This window comes from Bos mutus, chromosome 21 (assembly GCF_027580195.1).
Source record: "Bos mutus isolate GX-2022 chromosome 21, NWIPB_WYAK_1.1, whole genome shotgun sequence".
NCBI lineage: Eukaryota > Metazoa > Chordata > Mammalia > Artiodactyla > Bovidae > Bos > Bos mutus.
The window spans coordinates 58079964-58103658 of record NC_091637.1 but is presented as its reverse complement, the minus strand read 5'-3'; the positions used below and the strand labels follow the sequence as shown (position 1 = coordinate 58103658).

General features: G+C 45.5%; 1 protein-coding gene across 1 annotated transcript; it reads left to right on the top strand.

Annotated features, from left to right (window-relative positions):
- Window positions 1-609: 609 nt before the first annotated feature.
- Window positions 610-13218, top strand: SERPINA6 (serpin family A member 6). The gene is made up of 4 exons (XM_005896204.3): window positions 610-1219; window positions 6282-6552; window positions 11308-11455; window positions 13033-13218. Exons 1-4 carry the CDS (start codon window positions 610-612, stop codon window positions 13216-13218), a joined length of 1215 nt encoding a protein of 404 aa, XP_005896266.2.
- The last annotated feature ends 10477 nt before the right edge of the window (window positions 13219-23695 follow it).

The window sequence follows — 23695 nt, the reverse complement described above, 5'->3', positions numbered from 1 at the left end:
AAAATTATGCTAGTTTTTATACTAACTCATGTATTTACCTTTTGCAGAGATCTTTACTTCTTCTTACAGAATCTATTTACTTTCTATGGTTCTTTCATTTTAACCAGAAGTACACCCTCTAGCATTTCTCATAGGAGAGGTCTAGTGGTAAGCTACCTCAGCTTTTGTTTATCTGGAAATGTCTTAGTTTCTTCCTCACTTTTGAAGGACAGTTTTGACTGATAGAGTATTCTTGGTTGATAGTTTTTTCTTTCAGTACTTTGAATGTATTAACTGAGTGGGTAGTTAACCTTTCTAAGCATCTATTCTGCCCACCTAAAATCAAAATAATCCTTTATACTTTGTTGTTGTCACCTGAAGCCATATTTTGGGCACATGGTTTGGTATTTGAAAATCACAGCAGGTGCAATTCATACTTTCAGGAGAGGAAATCAAGGCCCAGAGTTCTGACTTGCCCCAGGCCACACAGCCAATGTAAAAGAAGAAATTGGAGCTTGAGTGGGGTCTTTGCTAGGGCTTCTGCCTACTGCTTACCATGCCCACTGCCTCGGAGGACCCACATCATCTAATGAGCATTTCTGATTTTGCAGGACCTGGCCATCCTGGACAATGCTACCCACCCTGTACACCTGTCTCCTCTGGCTGTCTACCAGTGGGCTCTGGACCGTCCAGGCTAAGGGCTCTGACACTGACATGAGCACAAGGAACCCTCACCGGGACTTGGCTCCAAACAATGTTGACTTTGCCTTTACCCTGTATAAGCACCTAGTGGCCTCAGCTCCCGGCAAGAATGTCTTCATCTCCCCTGTGAGCATCTCCACGGCCTTAGCTATGCTGTCCCTGGGCGCCAGAGGCTACACACGGGAGCAGCTTCTCCAAGGCCTGGGCTTCAACCTTACTGAGATGTCCGAAGCTGAGATCCACCGGGCCTTCCGGCATCTCCACCACCTCCTCAGGGAGTCAAACACCACCTTGGACATGACCATGGGCAATGCCTTGTTCCTTGACCACAGCCTGGAGCTTCTGGAGTCATTCTCAGCAGACACCAAGCACTACTACGAGCTGGAGGCCTTGACCACAGATTTTCAGGACTGGGCAGGAGCCAGCAGACAAATCAACGAGTATATCAAGAATAAGACACAAGGGAACATTGTGGACTTGTTCTCGGAGTCAGACAGCTCAGCCACACTCATCCTGGTCAACTACATCTTTTTTAAAGGTACCCCTCACCCATCCCATTCAGTTAAAGCCATCAAAGCCCAGAGTGTACTCTTAGGCAAAGTCTTTGATCTTATAAAGCACATGCATGTCTGAAGAGTCTCCATCTTCACCATGATCCTATTAGAAAAGTGAATTACATCACCCTCACCAAGGATCAAAATGACACTCAGAAGAACAGCTTGCCCATGCTCTTGCAGGTTGGTTTAAGGCCCACATGTAACCATGAACCCTCTGAGTGCCTCATGGTCTACAGATATTGGCCAACTTCTGACTGAGATTCAGGTACTTGGTCAGGGGCTGAAAATACAGTCTAGAACCAGACAGATAGCCCACACTCTCAGGAACTTCCAGACAGCCTATTAAACACTTCCCAAGCCAGCTGTGACCAAGACCCCTCTCAGTCAAACCGCAGCCCCTCCTCACCAACTTGGAGCAAAATTTTCCAAAGTGCGTATCCATAAAAATCACCATGGAGACCTGTTAAAATGACAGATCCTGGTGTCCATGCCAGATCTACTGGAGTAAAACTGCAGCAAGAATGTTCTAGAATTTGTATTTTTAACAAGGGCCCCTCCCCCAATCATTTTTATGAACAGGTAGCTTGGGGATATACTAAACTTTGGTAGCTTAAACAGCACAAATTTTAGGCTTGTTACTTGTGTGTGTGTTTTGAGAATTTCAACATCTGGTCTCTTAACAACTTTTAAGTTTATGTTAGTGTTAGTGTGCTAGTCACTCAGTCATGTACGACTCTTTGCGACCCCATGGACTGTAGCCTGTCGGGCACCTCTGCCCATGGGATTCTCCAGGCAAGAATACTGGAGTGGGTTGCCATTCCCTTCTCCAGGGGATCTTCCCGACTCAGGGATCAAACCTGGGTCTCCTGCATTGCAGGCAGATTCTTTACCAACTGAGCCACCAGGGAAGCCCCAAAAGTGTTATTAACTGTAGTCACCAAGCTGTACATTAGATTCCTGAAACTTACTCATTTTGTAACTGGAAGTTTGTACCTGTGACCATCTTCACCCATTTCTCCCCTCATTCTATTCCCTGTTTCTGTAAGTTCTGTGTTTTTAGAGTCCACATACAAGTGACAGCGTAATATTTAACTTTCTCTGTCTGATTTATTTCACTGAGTGTAATGCCTTCAAGATTCATCCATGCTGTCACAAATGGCAACGTTTCCTTCTTTGAAGGGCTGAATAATATTCCAGTCAGTGTGTGTGTGTGTGTGTGTGTGTGTGCGAATATAAATGTACTTTTCTTTATTCATTCATCAGTGGATACTTAAATTGTTTCCATATCTTGGCTATTGTGAATAATGCTTCAGTGAGCATGGGAGAGCAGGTATCTCCTCAATATAGTGGGTTCATTTCCTTCTGATAATTCCTAGAAATGGAGTTGCTGGATCATGTGGTAGTTCTAGTTTTAATTTTTTGAGGAACCTCCATAATGTTTTCCATAAGGGCTGCACCAATTTACATTCCCACCAACAAGGCACGAGGGTTCCCCACATCCTTTTCCCCATATCCTCACCAGCACTTGCTTTCTTTTTAATAATAGTCATCCTGACAGGTGTGATGCAATATCTCATTGTGATTTTGATTTGCATTTCCCTGGTGATTAGTGGTGTTAAGCACATTTCCTTGTACTTATTGGCCATTTACATTTTATCTTCTTTGGGGGAAAAATATCCATTCAAGTCCTCTACTCAGTTTTAAATTTGATTATTTGAGGCTTCTTTTGATATTGAGTTGGATGAGTTTCTCACTTTTTTTTTTTTTGGATATTACTCCCCTTATCTAATATATGTTTTGCAAATATTTAATTCCATTCCATAGGTTGCCTTTTTTCTTTGTTGACTATATCCTATGTAGAAGCTTTTTGGTTTGATGTGATCCCATTGGTTTATTTTTCTCTCTGTTGCTGTGCTTTTGCTATCTTACCCCCCCTCCAAAAAAAATCATAGCTAAGATTAACATCAAAAAGCTTCTTTTCCCCTAAATTTTCTTCTAGGAGTTTTATGGTTTCAGGTCTTCTGTTTAAGACTTTAACACATTTCAAGTTAGTTTTTGTGAATGATGTAAGATAGGCATTCAATTTCATTCTTTTGTACATGAATATCCTTTTCTCAGCTCCATTTATTGAAGGGATTATTTTTTCCCCCTGAGTATTCTTGGTTCCCTTGTCATATATTAGCTGACTATATATGTGAAGGGTTATTTTAGGCTTTCAGTTCTGTTCCATTGGTTGATGTGTCTGTTTTTATGCCTGTACCATACAGTTCTGATTGCTATAACTTTATAATATGGTTTGAAATCAGGAGGTGTGATGCTTCCAGCTTTCTCTTCTTTCTCAGTATGGTTTTGGCTATTCAGGATCCTTTGTGATCCCAATCAAAAGACAGTATTCTTTACACCTGCCCATGGGAGGACCAAGGAGTCTAGGAATGTTTGCCTGGAAATGTTCCTGGATGCTCCCGTGAATTCTCCAGGCCATGTCTCCCACTAGACTATGCACTCTCGTGCATGGCATCCTCAGCTCGTTGGGCACCCTAGTGTCTTTGCATGGTGCTTGGCACATGCAAGGAACTCAGCAGTGGTTGCATAGAAGTTCTGCAACACTGGTAGAGGGAGGACCCTCTTGAGCCTAAGGGAGACTGAGAGACGGCTGGCAGGACAGGGGCTGACAGGGTATCATTTGACACAGGGCTTTGCTCTCACAATTTCTAAGCATTCTCATGACCACAATGGGGCTGAGTTCATAGGAAATAATATTTCCTGGTAATAAAATCAGAAAGAGTTTGAACATCTGAAAGAAGAGCAGACATTGACAGGAGCGTGGGTTGCTTGATTATACACAGATGTTCTATGATAAAGCAAAGCTAATTAATAAGGCCCTGTTTAAGCTTCAAGATACTTTGAAATGTTTCCAGCAAGCCAGGATAATAATACAAATGAAGAATGGTGCAGCTCTCATCACTAAATTTAGGACATGGACGGTGTCCCTGGCGTGTTTCTTACTTAGTGAATTGTCTTAACAGCTCTTTTTCAGAGAACATTAGAAATATTGTTAAAAGATCTTCCAAGGATTCATCCTTGCTGTCTCCAATTTCCCTTCATAAATTCCTAAGAATTTTCAAGAAGAAAAATCCCTTAAAGTAGAAGTTAGATGGCATTCTAAATTTGGTTTTCTACCAAGCTGGATATACGATACACTTGCTTCTAGAAAAGAAATACTCGGTAAAAAGCACACAGCAAACTTTTAAGTATGGAAAACCTAGCACTAAAAAATATTTCATCCACAATTTTTTGGCTGTGAGTTGGAGCCATTGGCCACAAAACACACACCCCTTTAGTTCTGAGGAGTCCAGACTTCCTTTGTTTTGGTTTAGTCACTAAGTCATGTCTGACTCTTGCAACCCCATGGACTGTAGCCCGCCAGGCTACTCTGTCCATGGGATTTCCCAGGCAAGAATACTGGAGTGGTTTGCCATTTCTTTCTCCAGGGGATCTACTGGACCCAGGGATCAAACCCATGTCTCCTGCATTGGCAGGCAGATTCTTTACCACTGAATCATCAAGTAAGCCCAGAGGATGGCTTGAGAGCGCATAAACTATCTCGTGTGCTGTGAGACAGCCTCAGTCATGGAGATGGACCAGGCGCAGTCCCTGAGTCTCCAGGATCTGTATCCATTGCTCGTTACCCTGCATCCTCTGGCTTCTGCCTGTCATCTCCCTTAGAAGCCCTTCCAGGGTGCTGAGGCTGCCTCAGAACCAAGAGTTTTTGCCCATGGTCCAGAGATCCCACAGGTGGATGGATGGAGAATGTCTGCTTGGAGCTATGCTCTGGCCACCTTCAGGCAGCCTCAGTTGGCAAAAGTAACCTCACAAGGGTTTCTGGGTTGGAGGTCAAGGGAAGCCAGAACACTTGGGATCTTCTGGACTCAGGGTCCTCATTCATCTCCAGACCTGGGGAGACAGCCTAGAGCCAAGGAGGCCCTGGTGAGACTCAACCCATGTTTAAATATCCAAAAACCTGTCATCTCCAAGAGGACTTGGAGTTGCTTGGAATAAACTCAAGGGCTGAACAGGCTCAGCAGGCAGGTATTACCAACAGGCAGGCTTTGGCTTCCTCTAAGGAGCAACTCCGGTGGCTCAGATGTAAAGAATCCACCTTCAATGCGGGAGATTTGGGTTCAGTCCCTGGGTTGGGAAGATTCCCCTGGAGAAGGGAACAGTTATCCACTCCAGTACACTTGCCTGGAGAATTCCATAGACAGAAGAGCCTGGTGAGCTACAGTCCATAGGGTCGCAAAAAGTCGGACATGACTGAGTGACTTTCACAAGGAGCAACTTCCTTCCCACCAGTATTAACCAGTAATGGAAAGTCCCATCAATTACAGTAGTGAGTTCCCCATCACAAGAGGAACAAACAGATTGCATGATGCTGTTGTGGAATGTGGTGAAGGGAATATGAGTCCAGGTGGGGATGGGAGTCTGAGACCTTGAAGGACTCATCTCACCCTGATCCTGTCTCTAGGAAATGTGCTGTGGCCCTTGGGGCCACTCAGGAGGGGAGGAGGGGCCTGCAGGAAAGTGGGTACGACTGACTGGGTGACCAGGCTGCCTGCTGTGCTTCTGTGGCCAGGACATCAGGGGGTGAGGATGGAATGGTTGATCAGTTCCCCCAGCACTACTTCCAGAGCCCTCCAAGCCAAGATCCACTCGATCCAAAGTCTAGTGTACTGAATCCCACTCCCAAATCCCAGGACTGGCATTCTCTGTTTTCTCTCTCTCCTTCCATTTTTAGAAGTCAGTCTCAGAAAGCATACTAATCCTCAGTGTATCCCAAAGGAGGATGGAGCAGGCTTTACACCTCTGGGAGTTTCACATCCTAGCACAAAATTGCAGCAGCTCTGGTGAGGACCTTCCAGGTGGAGGAGGCCACTGAGTAATTTGTTTGGTGGTCAGCCCTGGTGCTCTGATGCCACCCAAGCTGTGCTTTCCTCCTGCTCTCACGGGCCTGTTTTCTCCCCTCCCCGTCCCTCCTGTCCCCAGGCATGTGGGCGCACTCCTTCGACCTGGAAAGCACCAGAGAAGAAAACTTCCATGTGAACGAGGCAACCACGGTGCAGGTGCCCATGATGTTCCAGTCGAACACCATCAAGTACCTGAACGACTCGGTGCTCCCCTGCCAGCTGGTACAGCTGGACTATACAGGCAATGAGACTGTCTTCTTCGTGCTCCCAGTCAAGGGGAAGATGGACTCGGTCATCACCGCGCTGAGCCGGGACACCATTCAGAGGTGGTCCAAGTCCCTAACCATGAGGTAAGCCCTTAGCCAACTGAGTTTCTGCAGTTCCCAGAAAGTGGGGTGAGTAGAAAAGGGACCCATCTAGCTATCCTTCTACCCCTACACTTGCCCTCCAGGGCTTATTGTTTCCCTGTGTGCTGGGTTCTCTGACCTAAAGTCACACTTGTTTATCCACCTGTTGATTGACACTGGGATGCTCTGGGGCATTCCACAAAGGGAGGTCCTTCTCAATCAGGAAGTTGATAGCTATCCCCTGTATTATCACATCTTTCATCTTTTTCTTAAACTGAGTTCACAAGCCCACACTGATCCATTCTGTTACCTTGCTTACCTGCCACCAAGCACTGCTAAAGATTCCTGAGAGACCATAAAAATACATAATGATATGTATACATTTTGATATTTGGCAAAACTAATACAATTATGTAAAGTTTAAAAATAAAATAAAATTAGGAAAAAAAAAATACATAATGAAACTACTGACCACGGTACCCGCCCTGGAACCAATGCAAAGCCTGAAAGTGAAAGTCCCTCAGTTGTGTCCAGTCCTTTGCGACCCCATGGACTGTCCATGGAATTCTCCAGGCCAGAATACTGCAGTAGGCAGCCTTTCTCTTCTGCAGGGGATCTTCCCAACCAGGGATTGAACCCAGGCCTCCCGCATTGCAGGTGGATTCTTTACCAGCTGAGCCACAAGGGAAGCCCAAGAATACTGGAGTGGGTAGCTATCCCTTCTTCAGCAGATCTTCCTGACCCAGGAATCGAACCAGGGTCTCCTGCATTGCAGGTGGATTCTTTACCAACTGAGCTATCAGGGAAACACACAAAGCCTATGAATGGTTAAATCACTTGAGGGATCTAATGCTTCTTCCATCAATCAACCAATCAGTAAACAAGTAAGAAAGTAAGGACATAAGTACATAATAAACTCATTTTTCCCAGGAACCCCTGAGCTAGAGGGAAATCAAAATTACAGTCAAGCTTGTGTCCAGCCCTGATCCTCACCTTGGAGGAGGGAGCAGATGTTCTCGAGAAGACGGTCTTCACTCTTGGGAGACGGGGGTTTTGTCTGTGCATGAACCAATCAACAGGAGAACTGGTGGGGGAGAGTATGCAGACTCAAGGGGGAGAGGGGCTGTAGGAGAAGGAGGCTACCCTTGGATCTAGAGTCTCTCGAGAAGGCTCGTGGGGCAGGCACCACATCATTCATTCATCCATCCATTCATTCAGTATCCATATGTGGAAGCAACTGCTATGTACGATGCGCTAGGCTAAGCAGAAGGGATGTACTCTAGAGAAGAAAGAAGATTCTAGTGGAATTATTAGTGGTACAGTGACGTAAGCTCTGTCAGGGCAAGAGAGGGAAGGAGAGGCATAACGTATAAAACTTGGGAGAGGGTAGGAAACTGGACTCTACCCCAGGAAACTGGGGAAGGGGCTGCAGAGCAGAAGGCTTTCACTTTGAACTGAGCCTTAAGCCTGAGTAGAAGTTCAGTCAGCATGAAGCACCCAGGATCGCGGGTGGAAGGGGTAACAGCACCAGCCAAGTCAGGGAGGCCAGGACCCGAGCACCATCAGCAGCAGAGGATAAGCCAAATCCCTCTCAGATGAACTTGGTAATCCAAGAATTTTGCAGGCAGAAAAATCTAGAAAGAAGCTCTTCTACTTTGTTATGGACATAGGCTTTGTGTTCCATGGTTTGGGGTTCTTTTTATTATAAATGATCCTCTTGGAGAGCTGCTGAGTGCTGGTGCTTCTGGAGAGGTTAATCCAGTTCCAGAGTGGACAGGAGGTCCTAGGGCATTCTCCTTCAGGAAAGAGAGCTATGGTCAGCTCTGTGTTCCAGAGAGATCCCCAGAGCCACATGGGGGCCATGGAAGGCATTCTTAGTGATCTTGGACCAACCATCCCTCCCTCCAGGGTGTGTGCATGTGAGCCCGTGTTTGGTCCATCCGTCCACCCATCCATCATGTGCTCAGTCGTGTCTGACTCTTTGCAACCCCCTGAATGCCAGGTTCCTCTGTCCATGGGATTTTCCAGCCAAGAATACTGGAGTGGCTTGCCATTTCCTCCTCCAGGGGATCGTCCCAACACAAGGATCAAACCCATGTCTTCTGCATTGCAAGTGGATTCTTTACTGCTTGAGCCATTGGGGAAACCCCATGTTTGGTCAATAGTAGGGACCCATTTGCCAGTTTTTCTGGTCAACCGTCCCATCCCTACCTCACCCTCACCCCTCGAAGGGACCCTGCAATTCAGGTACAGCCCCACCAGGTGGTGATAATGCTCTGATTCAAATTCTAAACCCTGATGTATTGAAAATGAGACAAAGGATACCCTTTCTCTTTACTCCAAAAATAATCTCTAAACTAAAATATTTAAAACAACATTCACCAGTAACATGTGCCATTTTCGTCTAGATTTTTAAAAAATAAACATTCAAGATAAAACTTTGCACCTTTAGACATCATATGTGATTGGGCATCTACTTTATCCCAATGATGTCACCCACAGCTCCTCACCTTCACACTCACGCGGTCACTTCTCACCACTCCCAGCATCACCGCCCCTTCCCCACCATGCTCTCCAACGGATCTGAGCTCAGCATCCTTCAGAGCCCAGCTGACACCCCACCTCCCACTGGAAGCCCCTGGGCCCTACTCACAAGGTGCTCTCTCGAGAGCCTTCCCCCGGTGTCCCCTTGCTCAGCTGTCACCTTCCTGCTGCCGGCAGGTCATGGGGACAGCTCTCGGGTAGGGCGATGGGGCTCCAAGGCAACAAGTCCTGAAGAATCATAGTCCTGCTGCTTCCCAGGGGTGTGACTTTGGAGAAATTCCTCAGTCTCTCTTTGAGATTCAGTCTCAATCTGGAAATTGACGATGTTGACTCCACTTTGTAAGGTTGCGCAGCTTAGGCGAGGTAAAGGAGGTCAGGAAGGTGAACCAGGAGCTGCCCGGTATGGGTCTGCCTCCCTTACCTTCTGTTGCCATTGCTCATCTAGATAAGTCCCACATCTCATTGGCCTTGGACTCCGCCTCAGTTCCCCAGGTTGGCAGCCTCCAGGCCTCCCCAGGGTGGCTTGTGCTCAGTGCAGAGCAGCTCTCCAGCCTTCCCTCCCGCAATGGACAGTGCGTGCCTTAGCACTGACTTCAGGGTTTCAGGCATCTTCTCTCCCCCATGTGGTGTAGATGAGGACAAGCTCAGAGAGGGATGGGACTTGGCTAAAGCCACACAGCATTAGCAGCACGGCTGGGGCCAGGACCGCTGCTCCCAGCTGCCTGTTCCCTCCACTCCTCCATTTCTCCCAGGGGATGCTTGAGGTTCCACAGGTCTTTTTTTTTTCTTTTTAAAATTAAAGTACAGTTGATACACAATATTGTGTTAGTTTCAGGTGTATAGCAAAGTGATTCAGTTATATATATCCTTTTATTGTTCTTTTCCATTATAGGTTATTATAAGATAATGAATACAGTTCCTGTGCTATACAGTAAATCCTTGTTGTTCATCTAATTTATATATGGCAGTGTGTATCTGTTAATCCCATACTCCTAATTTATCCCCCTACCCCTTCCCTTTTGGTAACAGTGTTTGTTTCCTAGGTCTGTGAGACTCTTTCTGCCTTATAAATAAATTCATTTGTATTATTTTTTAGATTCCACATATAAATGATATCGTATAGTATTTGCCTTTTGCTCTCTGACTTATTTCACTTGATGTTCACTTCACTTATTTCACTATGATGTTCTCTAGGTCCATCCATGTTGCTGAAAATGGCATTAATTCTTTCTTTTTCATGGCTGACTAATATTCCATTGTATATATACACCACACCTTCTTTATCCATTCATCTGTTGAAGGACACTTAGGGTGTGTTGTCTACTGTAAAGAGTGCTGCAATGAACATAGAGGTACAGCTATCCTTTCAAATTAAGAGTTTTCTCTGGATATATGCCCAGGGGTGGGATTGTTGGATCATATGATAAATTTTTAGTTTTTTAAGGCAACTCCATACTGTTTTCCATAGTGGCTGGACCAATTTATATTCCCACCAACACTGTAGGAAGGTTTCCTCTTCTCCATGCCCTCTCTAGCATTTATAAACTTATTATATATAGACTTTTTAAATGAAGGCCATTCTGACTAGTGTGTGGTGATGTCTCAGTGTGATTTTGATTTGCATATCTCTAATAATTAGCAATGTTGAGCATCTTTTCATGTGCTTATTAGCCATCTGTATGTCTTTTTTGGGAAAATGTCTATATAGGTCTTCTGCCCATTTTTTTGATTGAGTTATTTGGTTTTTTGATATTGAGTTGTATGAGCTGTTTGTATATTTTGGAAATTAAGCCCTTGTTGGTAGCACGATTTGCAAATATTGGCTCCCACTCCATAGGTTCATTTTGTTTATGGTTTCCATTGCTGTGCAAAAACTTCTGTTTTATTTGATCCTATTTTTTATTTTCACTTTTATTTCTCTTGTCCACAAGGACTTCTTTAGGGATTCTTTCCTTCAGGGTCCAGGAGTTTAGCTGGATTGAGTGGAATCAGCTCCAAGAAAGAGCTGAGAAGAAAGGACTTTGCAATTCAGAGGCCCAAAGAAGAAGCTGCTTGTGTGTTGCAGGGAGAGGCAGATGCTGCCGCCTGCCCTGTCCCCTCCCCTATCCCCAAAGAGCAGGTCCATCAGGGAGGCAGGGCCTCCCAGGGGAAAGGGGAGTCTGGCTGACCAGGCCCAGCCCAGGAAAGTCTAACCCCATCTGCTTACCCGAGCAGCCAGGTGGACCTGTACATCCCAAAGATCTCCATCTCTGGAGCCTACGACCTTGGGGGCATCATGGGGGACATGGGCATTGCAGACTTGCTCAGCAACCGGACACATTTCTCAGGCATCACCCAAGAGGCCCTGCCGAAGGTGTCAAAGGTAGGTGTCTTTACAGCCCCTCCTTCCCCCTCTACCAAAATTCACAGTACAAACAATAATAAGCAACACAGAGCCCATCCATGAACAGGTCACTAGAGCCCAGGCTGAGAGGTCTTCTCCAAGCCTCCAGTTTACAACAGGCTAAACGGAGGCTCAGCAAGAACGTGACCTCCCTAAGGTCACACAGGAAGCTGGAGACAAAGCAGTAGCACAGTCCAGTGTCCACCTGTTCTGCCAGGCCACACAGAGGGGCTCTGTGGAAGACAAAGTCATCACGGCAGGACTGCCAGCAAAAGGAAGGGTCTGCATGAGATCACACTGAATCGCCACCCTTCAGCTTTAGGTTCTGTCGCTCAGAAAATATTACTAAACATGTTCCATGTGCCCCCACCTGTGCTAGATACTAGGGATGCCTCAGACAAGGCCCTGCCCTCACAGGATCTTACCATCCTATGGATGACAAAAAAAAAAGAGAGGGGACAGGAGAGTGAGAGTAGCCCCTGCCCTCACGCTCACAGATCTTGACCACTGTGATGTCTGGCACATGGTGTGCGCTCAACATTGCCTGTGTGTGAAGGACTCAGTCAAACTGCTACCTCCTTACAAGGTGGCTGCAACCCCAGTTTCTCAGAGGAGGAATCTCTGGGAGAGTGAAGGTCACAGAGGCAGTAAATAGAATAACATATGACTCAAAACCTCACATTCCCAGGACACACTGCAGGGGTTCCTAGTCCAGCTCAGCTTCTCCCTAGCCATGTGGGGCTCGTTACAGAGTGTGCTGAGCCTCTGATTCCCAGCTGCTCCATCCAGGAGAGTCCTGTCCCTTCGTTGCTGTTGTTTACTTGCTAAGTTATGTCTGACCCCTTGCAGCCCCATGGAGCCCGCTAGGTTCCTCTGCCCACGGGATTCTCCAGGCAAGAATACTGGAGTGGGTTGCCATTTTCTTCTCCAGGGGCTCTTCCCCACCCAGGGATCAAACCTGCATCTCCTGCATTGGCAGGCAGATTCTTTACCACTGAGCCACCAGGGAAGCCATCCTATCCCATAGGTAGTGTTATTTAATCAGCCAGTTCTGATCTGTCCAAGGCTTTTAATACAAGCCACTCAAGAGTTTTACTGGCTTGAGAATATCTTCTAATTTTGATTATAACTAGGGATGTTTGAGAAGTCACAGATGACCCTTTCCCCTACAGAGTGGGTACAAACCTTTTGCACAAATCGAACCCTCGTATTTACTGGCAAAATGAAGAGGGAACGAGGTCTCCGTCCACCAGCCCAGGACCCAGTAAGGGACGCCCAATATGGATGCTGAACTCCAGTTTAAGCCCCAAGTCCTTTTATCTCCGTTGGTGGGCGCCACCTGCCGGTTTTCTAGGGAGGCAGCCTAGGTGTGACCTGGGTCCGGGAGGTGGACAGATTCCGGTGCTGGTCCGGGGCTGCCGCATAGATGAGCTATCACTAAGTGCCCGTCTCTGAGCCTCAGCTTCGCAGTCCAGAAAACTGAGGGTGGGAGGAGCTCAGAAAGCTCCGCCCACGCAGCAGGTGCTCATCCTCCACGCCGGGTCTGTTCCCACCAGGTGGTCCATAAGGCAGCACTGCAGGTCGATGAGAAGGGCTTGGAGGCAGATGCCCCGACCCGGGTCAGCCTGAGCGCAGCGCCCAGGCCGCTCACCCTCCGCTTCAACCGGCCCTTCATCATCATGATCTTCGACGACTTCACGTGGAGCAGCCTCTTCCTGGGCAAGGTTGTGAATCCGACCTAAGGGTGCACTCCCAGGAGCCAAGCTGCGTCTGACTCGGGCACCCAGACCCCACAGAAAGGGGTGGGAGGGCTCCCCCTAATCCTCCCCAGGTTCCCCTCTTGTAATAAATCACTGTCATTGCTACTGGTGACAAGCGTGGTTGAACGGGAAGAGGGGGACGACCGATACATTGAGTAATATCAATGTAATACTGTGCTGATGCAATTTTCTGGTTTTGATCCTTGTCCTACGGGTATGTGATATGTGGAAGCACCGTGAAAGGTCTATGGAAACATTACTATTTTTGTAAACTTTTGTCAGTTTGAAATTATTTCTAAGTAAAAACTTGAAAAAAGAAGGAATCATCCAAGTCAAAACACAACAGAAAGATGTATTTAAAGTGCTGGGGGTTGGGGGCGGGGATGTCATATCATTCAGAAAGCAAAAAAACAAAAAAATCCTTCAAAATTGAAGACAAAACAAAGGGATATTTCAGAGAAATAAGAGCTGAGGAAGCTTACCACCTTTACTAAAAAATTTTAAGTAGTTCTTTACAGAGAAATAAGATGCTTCTAGATGGAAAGTAGGATGGACACAAAAGAATGAAGAGCACTGGAAAGGGTACACATGTGGACAAAGAAAAAATATGTTTAAACACATTTAAAGTATCACTGAAGATGGTGACTGCAGCCATGAATTAAAAGATGCTTACTCCTTGGAAGGAAAGTTATGACCAACCTAGACAGCATACTCAAAAGCAGAGACATTACTTTGCCAACAAAGGTCTGTCTAGTCGAGGCTATTGTTTTTCCAGTGGTCATGGATGGATGTGAGAGTTGGACTGTGAAGAAGGCTGAGCGCCGAAGAATTGATGCTTTTGAACTGTGGTGTTGGAGAAGACTCTTGAGAGTCCCTTGGACTGCAAGGAGATCCAACCAGTCCATTCTGAAGATCAGCCCTGAGATTTCTTTGGAAGGAATGATGCTAAAGCTGAAACTCCAGTACTTTGGCCACCTCATGCAAAGAGTTGACTCATTGGAAAAGACTCTGATGCGGAGAGGGATTGGGGGCAGGAGGAGAAGGGGATGACAGAGGATGAGATGGCTGGATGGCATCACTGACTCAATGGACGTTGAGTCTGGGTGAACTCCGGGAGTTGGTGATAGACAGGGAGGCCTGGCGTGCTGCGATTCATGGGGTCGCAAAGAGTTGGACACGACTGAGCTACTGAACAACAACAGCATATGTCTTGAGAGAAAGGAACTGAGGGATACTTTAGTGATTCGGAAGGTAAAGAACCTGCCTGCAATACAGGAGACACTGGGTTTGTTCCCTGGGTCGGGAAGACCCCCTGGAAAGGGGAATGGTACCCACGCCAGTATTCTTGCCTGGAAAATTCCATGGACAGAGGACAATGGCAGGCTACAGTTCATGGGGTCACAAAGAGTTGGACACGACTGAGTGACTTTCCCTTTCTTTAAATATACATATTTTTATACTCCTTATTGCCAAATTCAGACTTAAATTGAAGAAAGTAGGGAAAACCACTAGACCATTCAGGTATGACCTAAATCAAATCCCTTATGATTATACAGTGGAAGTGAGAAATAGATTTAAGGGCCTAGATCTGATAGATAGAGTGCCTGATGAACTATGGAATGAGGTTCGTGACATTGTACAGGAGACAGGGATCAAGACCTCCCCATGGAAAAGAAATGCAAAAAAGCAAAATGGCTGTCTGGGGAGGCCTTACAAATAGCTGTGAAAAGAAGAGAAGCGAAAAGCAAAGGAGAAAAGGAAAGATATAAACATCTGAATGCAGAGCTTCAAAGAATAGCAAGGAGAGATAAGAAAGCCTTCTTCAGCGATCAATGCAAAGAAATAGAGGAAAACAACAGAATGGGAAAGACTAGAGATCTCTTCAAGAAAATTAGAGATACCAAAGGAACATTTCATGCAAAGATGGGCTCAATAAAGGACAGAAATTGTATGGACCTAACAGAAGCAGAAGATATTAAGAAGAGATGGCAAGAATACACAGAAGAACTGTACAAAAAAGATCTTCATGACCCAGATAATCATGATGGTGTGATCACTGACCTAGAGCCAGACATCCTGGAATGTGAAGTCAAGTGGGCCTTAGAAAGCATCACTACAAACAAAGCTAGTGGAGGTGATGGAATTCCAGTTGAGCTATTCCAAATCCTGAAAGATGATGCTGTGAAAGTGCTACACTCAATGTGCCAGCAAATTTGGAAAACTCAGCAGTGGCCACAGGACTGGAAAAGGTCAGTTTTCATTCCAGTCCCAAAGAAAGGCAATGCCAAAGAATGCTCAAACTACCGCACAATTGCACTCATCTCACACGCTAGTAAAGTAATGTTCAAAATTCTCCAAGCCAGGCTTCAGCAATATGTGAACCGTGAACTTCCTGATGTTCAAGCTGGTTTTAGAAAAGGCAGAGGAACCAGTGATCAAATTGCCAACATCCGCTGGATCATGGAAAAAGCAAGAGAGTTCCAGAAAAACGTCTATTTCTGCTTTATTGACTATGCCAAAGCCTTTGACTGTGTGGATCACAATAAACTGTGGAAAATTCTGAAAGAGATGGGAATACCAGACCACCTGATCTGCCTCTTGAGAAATTTGTATGCAGGTCAGGAAGCAACAGTTAGAACTGGACATGGAACAACAGATTGGTTCCAAATAGGAAAAGGAGTATGTCAGGGCTGCATACTGTCTCCCTGCTTCTTTAACTTATATGCAGAGTACATCATAAGAAACGCTGGACTGGAAGAAGCACAAGCTGGAATCAAGATTGCTGGGAGAAATATCAATAACCTCAGATATGCAGATGACACCACCCTTATGGCAGAAAGTGAAGAGGAACTAAAAAGCCTCTTGATGAAAGTGAAAGTGGAGAGTGAAAAAGTTGGCTTAAAGCTCAACATTCAGAAAATGAAGATCATGGCATCCGGTCCCATCACTTCATGGCAAATAGATGGGGAAACAGTGGAAACAGTGTCAGAATTTATTTTTCTGGGCTCCAAAATCACTGCAGATGGTGACTGCAGCCATGAAATTAAAAGATGCTTACTCCTTGGAAGGAAAGTTATGACCAACCTAGATAGCATATTCAAAAGCAGAGACATTCCTTTGCCAACAAAGGTCCGTCTAGTCAAGGCTATGGTTTTTCCTGTGGTCATGTATGGATGTGAGAGTTGGACTGTGAAGAAGGCTGAGCACCAAAGAATTGATGCTTTTGAACTGTGGTGTTGGAGAAGATTCTTGAGAGTCCCTTGGACTGCAAGGAGATCCAACCAGTCCATTCTGAAGGAGATCAGCCCTGGGATTTTTTTGGAAGGAATGATGCTAAAGCTGAAACTCCAGTACTTTGGCCACCTCATGCGAAAGTTGACTCATTGGAAAAGACTCTGATTCTGGGAGGGATTGGGGGCAGGAGGAGAAGGGGACGACAGAGGATGAGATGGCTGGATGGCATCACCAACTCAATGGACGTGAGTTTGAGTGAACTCCAGGAGTTGGTGATGAACAGGGAGGCCTGGCGTGCTGCAATTCATGGGGTCGCAAAGAGTTGGACACTACTGAGCGACTGATCTGATCTGATCTGATACCTTTCTAAATCAGTATCTTTTTTTATTGGAGTATAATTGCTTTACAATGTTGTGTTAGTTTCTGCTGAACAACCAAGTGAATCAACTATGTGAAATTCGCTCAGTCGTGCGACCCCCATGGACTACATGATCCTTGGAATTCTCCAGGCCACAGAATTGGTGTGGGTAACCTTTCCCTTCTCCAGGAGATCTTCCAAAACCAGGGATTGAACCCAGGTCTCCCTCATTACAGGCGGATTCTTTACCAGCTGAGCCACAAGCAGATCAACCATATGCATACATATATCCCCTTTCTCTTGAACCTCCCTCCCACCCCCACCGCCCCCCATCCCACCTCTGGGTCACCACAGAGCACCAAGCTGAGCTCCTTGTGCTGTTTAGCAGCTTCCCACTAGCTATCTGTTTTCACATGGTAGTACATATATGTCAGTCTACTCTCAATTCATCCCACTCCGCTTCCCCCAGCTCTGTGCTCACATGTCTGTTCTCTATGCCTGTCTCTCAATTCCTGCCCTGCAAATAGGTTTATCTATACTATTTTTGTAGATTCCATATATATGTGTAAAGTCAGCATTTTAATAAGAAAACACTAAATGCATTCCCACTAAGATCAAGAGTAAGACACGGCTACTCGTTATATTCATTACCATTTCACATTGGGGGTGTTAGACTATGCAATTAGACAAGAGGGAGCAGAGACATAGAATTGTAAACTCTTTCTATTTGCAGATGACATGTAATGTACTTGCATAACTGAAGCAAATCAATGATAAAACAAACTCAATAAAAGATTTCAGCAAGATACCAGAATACAGAGTTAACACACAAAAGCAATGCCTTCATATATACAAACAACAACCAATTAGAACACACAATGGAAGAGAAAATCCAAAAAAATCAAAAAGATATTGCACTTAGAAATAAACAAGAAATGTGCAGAACTGATACAGAGAAAATTAGAAAATATTCCTTAAAGATACAAAATTATAGTTCATATAGTTATAGTTCAGTCACTCAGTCGTGTCCGACTCTTTGCAACCCCATGAACTACAGCACGCCAGGCCTCCCTGTCCATCACCAACTCCCGGAGTGCACTCAAACTCACGTCCATCGAGTCAGTGATGCCATCCAGCCATCTCATCCTCTGTCATCCCCTTCTCCTCCTGCCCTCAATCCCTCCCAGCATCAGGGTCCTTTCCAATGAGTCAACCCTTCGCATGAGGTGGCCAAAGTACTGGAGTTTCAGCTTTAGCATCATTCCTTCCAAAGAACACCCAGGACTGATCTCCTTTAGAATGGACTGGTTGGATCTCCTTGCAGTCCAAGGGACTCTCAAGAGTCTTCTCCAACACCACAGTTCAAAAGCATCAATTCTTCGGCGCTCAGCTTTCTTCACAGTCCAACTCTCACATCCATCCATGACCACTGGAAAAACCATAGCCTTGACTAAACTGACCTTTGTTGGCAAAGGAATGTCTCTGCTTTTGAATATGCTATCTAGGTTGGTCATAACTTTCCTTCCAAGGAGTAAGCGTCTTTAAATTTCATGGCTGCAGTCACCATCTGCAGTGATTTTGGAGCCCAGAAAAATAAAGTCTGACACTGTTTCCACTGTTTCCCCATCTATTTGCCATGAAGTGATGGGACCAGATGCCATGATCTTCGTTTTCTGAATGTTGAGCTTTAAGCCAACTTTTTCACTCTTTCACTTTCATCAAGAGGCTTTTTAGTTCCTCTTCACTTTCTGCCATACGGGTGGTTCAGACTTCAACAAATGCAAAAATATTCCTTATTGAATAAGATGTTCAACCTCATCTAGATGTCAGTTTTCCCTAAGTTATCAACTTAATTGTATTCCAATACAAATACTAGCAAATGTTTTTTTCTGGAGATAGACAAAATGATGCCAAAGTCTGTACAGAAGAATAAACCTTCAAGAGTAGCCAGGAAAACACGGAAAAGAGAAAAGATGTGGGGGCAGGGGGTGGAGGATTGGGGACCAGCCCAATCAGATGTCAACTCAGACTGCACAGACACTGTAATTAAATCTCTGGTACTGGAATATGAATAGATAGGAAGACCAATGAAATAGGTTAGAAAGTCTATCAATACAAATACAAATGGAAATTCAATATTTGATAAAGACTTTTAAGTAAATAATATTGGGACAACTGAATAGCCATTTGGAAAGAATACAATTAGACTCATTCTTCACACATAAGAATAAACTAAGAATCAGAGACCTAAATGAAAAATAAGAAAGAACTATATAAGTACTAGAAGAGAACACAGGTAAATTTCTCTGTAATTTAGGTAGAGAAAAAGTCTTCCCTACCATGACTAAAAGTCTGTATTAAATTTTTTAAAGGACTGAGAAGTTTGACCATATAAAATATTTTTAATTGCTTGGTCAAAAATTCATAAACAAAGTCAACAGAAGTGAAAATCTGAGAGAAGATACTTGCAAGAAACGTCACTGATAAAGAGCTAATATCCCTAATAAGTGGTGCTTCAACATATGAAAATATGTTCAACCTCATTGATAAGAAAAATGCAAATTAAGACTACATTGAGATTACCATTTGGATGAAGACTACCATTTCCTATTCATCAGGTTGGCAAAAATGTGAGAGCTTTACAGGACACTCTACTGGTTGTACAGAAACAGTCATCTTCATATGTTCCTAGTGTGAATGCCAGTGGGTCCTTGTAAAAAAAAAGGATAAACTAAAAACTAATTAAATGGTTACCTGCAGGGGAGGGAGGAGGACAGAATGGAAGAGATTGGGGGGTAGGATATAGCACTTCTCTTCACCGACCTTTTTATATGGTTTAGACTTTTAGAATAATGTTAATATTCTGTATATTCAAAAATAAAATTAAATGAACAAATGAGGAAAGCCCTAAAACCACGTGAAAAGAAAACAAGTGAATTCAAACATACTTCAAACAGATAATATAACTGCGTTAAAGGGGAGAAGAAGAATCAGTCCAAGGAACTTTTCAACATAATAGTTGGGCAATATGCTTCATCACCTACTAGCATGCATGTATATGCATGTCTGTGCACACACACACTACCGTATGATGAACGGTTGGAGATGACAAGGTAATCCCAAGAACAAGAGGATTCTCTTCTGTAAATAGTATTGAATTCTCAAATCCAAAAAATTTAATACAGTCGCAATACCTGAAGCTACTATATATAAAGAGAAGAGAATGGTAAAACATGTGGGAAATGTTTTAAAATTAGTGAACCTGGGTTAAGGGTTTACAGCAGTTTTTTGTAACTATTCTTGCGATTTTAAAGTTTGAAATGATTTAAAGATAATCTTTTAAATTAAAACAAACAAATGAGTAATGAACCCCAGCACAAAAGCAAAAGGGAAAGGACGTGACCTCCCAGGCAGAAGGACCATCTCAGTGAAAACCTGTTGCCACACTAGGTGGCTGTACTGGTTAGCTGCCTTGGAACCCAGAGGTCTGGGTTCAAATTCAAGCTCTGTGTTCTTGAACAAGTTTACTGACCTCTCTGATCATCTGTTTCTTTATACTAAGGAAAACTTACTACCATGTCCTTCTGACTCAGATGTCCTTTGCCCTGAACCAAAGAGAAAGCCCATCTCAAGGAAAGAAAGCTAGGTTAGTTAACCTGTCATGCTAGGCAGATGCAAGTGCTATCCAGGCAAGCCTCTAGTTACCCAGAAGTTATCCCCACCTCGCTGATCACAGTAGCACACTTGCCTGGACCATCAGCTTTCTAGCACTGGGGACAGAGGATGAATCTGCCATCTTGTTAGATGTCACTGGAGCCGGGGGAGCCGGGGTGGAGGCAGCCTGGAGCGGGAGCAGGGAGACAGAAGGCCAGTGGGGAGGGAGAGAGAGGCCGCTTTGCAAACAGTGAACCATTTGCCCCACGCGTCTGCATGTCGCAAGGATTTCGGAAGCTTTTTGTTTTCTATCTCTGTACCCCACACTCGCCCAGGCTTTCCTCTTGATCTAATCCACACTGAGCGGACGAACTGCGATTCTCTGGTTCCTGAAGCCTGATTCTGCCAATACCTAGCTCTGGTTGTTTTTCAGACATTCAGCCCTTTGGGTCCTAGGACAGATTTGCTTTAGAAGCCCCTGGATCTCACCCTCCAGGGTGGCTCCCAGAAGCACTGTGCTGCCTGCCTACTGAGCTGTTCCAGGAAAGACTGTACTGTCTCCTCTGAGTTGATTCTGATCACCACACACCTTCCCATCAGATGTTTCCCAATCTCTCTCTGCAGAGGCTGGTGAATGAAATGCAGATGGGAAATCAGGTGGCCTGGCTGTATTCCGGCACCACCAAAGGCAGGAAGGGCCTTAATGAGTACAGGTGTGCATTTTCTGGGCTTCCCTGGTGTCTCTACCAGAGAGTAAAGAATCTACCTGCAATGCAGGAGACCCAGGCACGATCCCTGGGTGGAGAAGGGAATGGCTACCCACTCCAGTATTCTTGCCTGCAGAATCCTATAGATTGAGGAGCCTGGTGGGCTACAGTCCATGGGGGTCACAAAGAGTCAGACACCACTGAACGACTAACATTGACCTTTTTTTTCCCCTGGCATCTTCTCCTCTGTCAAGTCCAAATCCAGGGTCTGGGCTTACCATTGAGGTTCATTCTGGCTCTGAAATTATACCACAAATACCATTCATTAGCTCTTCCTACCAAGTAGCAAGCTCTTTACAGGCACTGCTTCATTTAAGCCTCACTGCAGTCCTAACAGCTCAGCCCTGGGAGTCCCATTACAGATCAGGAAACTGAGGCAAGAAGAGGTTAAGGAGCTTATTCAGGGCCACACAGCTGGTGAAAGAGCTCACAGTTACAGGGGCCAGTGTTGACCTTGACCTGCTGGGAGCGGTGCAGGACTCATCTTTGCTGAAGGTGGAGAACTTCCTGGCCACCCTTCCTAGGGGTCGGGACCCACCACCTTAGAAGCAATGCTGCCCACAGACTTCCTGGTTCCTGGGTGCTGCTGCGATATTCATGGGCCAGGCACAGTTTTGGCTGCTTTATGGAGAAGGAAAAGCAAGTTCACAAGTTAGGTTACATTCCTAAGGTCCGGCAGCCAGGAATTTGGAAGACTTGAGATTCAAGCCCAGGGAGTCTGACAGAGGCCTTTACACTCTTTCCAATACATTCTGCCACATTCCTTATAAAGATCAGTTTCTGAAATTCCCGCAGACGTTTTAAGAGACTCCCAAATGGTCAAGTGCTCCATGATGACTTTTATGGCACCTCTGAATCCCCTGTGATCGCTGTGCTCCACACCCTCCATGCTCACTAGCTCCTCCCAGGCCTTTGCCCCAAGCAGAAGCCAGCAGACCCTGCCTCCTGGTTGCCAGCCGCCCCTCAGCTGCAGAACTCCAGGGGCCGGAAGCAGAGGCTGGCTCCTGTGCTGAGCCTAGAACCCTGGCCCAGCCTCATCTGCCGGCACCCTTCACTTTGGCCTCTTCAGGCAGCCATTCTCAACAGAGCAGGTACTTCCCCAGAGGAACACTCCGGAAACTTGCTGGGGCACTTCTGATTTCCACAACCATTTGGAGCAGCGCTTCTGGGTTCCCGTGACTGCGGGCCGGACATACCAGATATACTGGAAACACACCCGCCTGTCCCCCACAGTGAAGTGGTGTCACGTGACTGCAACGTCCCGCTGCAAGTCCATGTGGGTGGAACACTTGAAAACCTACTTATAAATGATCTGAGCCCAGACTCTCACAGGGCCACAGGTATTTTAGCTCAACTGAAAACGCCATCCCCCCACCACCAATTTTTAATTCCCATGTAATTTTCTATGAAAGTAAATCAGAGGAAGATTTCTATTTCGTTTCTGGGGAACTGAATGTGACTCACCATTGCAGAAAGCCGCATCGCTGGTAGTGATCGTGACTTTGGTGGGGAAGGGCCAATGCAACAGGTGTGCAGCAGAGAGCACTCCCACCTGGTCCCGCATCTGACAGTACCACTGCCACTTCAAGTGTAGTCACGGCAGAGCATTTACATTCTTAAAGAAACGTTATCTTCTTATAGTTTCCTTTTCCCTCCATATTGTAAAGCATTATTATTATTTTTTAAATTTTGTGGGTTGATTCTCTTAACTACAAATTTCACTTGAGTAGTAAAGGGCACATAAAATATTTATATTATTAAAAAGAGTCTAACAGTCTGAGAGTTTTTGTCTTAAAGGGTCTACATCAGCCTTGACTTTCAGTGTTTGAGGATTTTAGTCTTAGAAGTCCGTCTGCCTGGGGAAGCAGAGAGTTGACCTTGAAATAGGCTTTTATGGCTGGTGGGGATTAAAGGGTCTGTCTCTCCCACTGGCAGGGCTTCCCCAGGTGGCACTGTGGTAAAGAATCTGCCTGCCAATGCAGGATATGGAACAGACGTGGGTTCAATCCCTGGGTGGGGAAGATACCTTGGAGAAGGAAATGGTAACCCATTCCAGTATTCTTGCCTGGAGAATGCCCAAGCATGAAAGAGCCTGGTGAGCTACAATCCATGGGGTTGCAAAGAGTTGGACATGACTTAGCAACTAAACAACGACAGCTCTCCCAGTGGACTGAAAAGTTTCCCTGGGAGGTGTTGGGAGCAGGTCTTACTCATTTCTGCCTTCCCTCCTCACACAGAGCCCAGCTTTGAGTTGGGGACCCAGGAGGCCTCTGTGGGATCCAGCCCTTCCTTCCTGCGAAGTGTTCAGTGCCTGCAGCAACTATGTCCCACGAGGACCTGGATGTCACTGGGGTGCTGCCTGGGTTGAGAAGCAGATGCTCTCATGGAGGAATTGCCCAAGAGTCAGGAGTGCAGGATTGCAGGGGATTATGGGAAGCCTCTCTCT

Excerpts from the sequence above, each read along its gene's own strand:
- SERPINA6 (XM_005896204.3), top strand. The coding sequence starts at position 610 with ATGCTACCCACCCTGTACACCTGTCTCCTCTGGCTGTCTACCAGTGGG. Across the intron at positions 1,220-6,281 it reads CAACTACATCTTTTTTAAAG|GCATGTGGGCGCACTCCTTC; the intron begins GTACCCCTCACC and ends TCCTGTCCCCAG. Across the intron at positions 11,456-13,032 it reads CCCTGCCGAAGGTGTCAAAG|GTGGTCCATAAGGCAGCACT; the intron begins GTAGGTGTCTTT and ends TGTTCCCACCAG.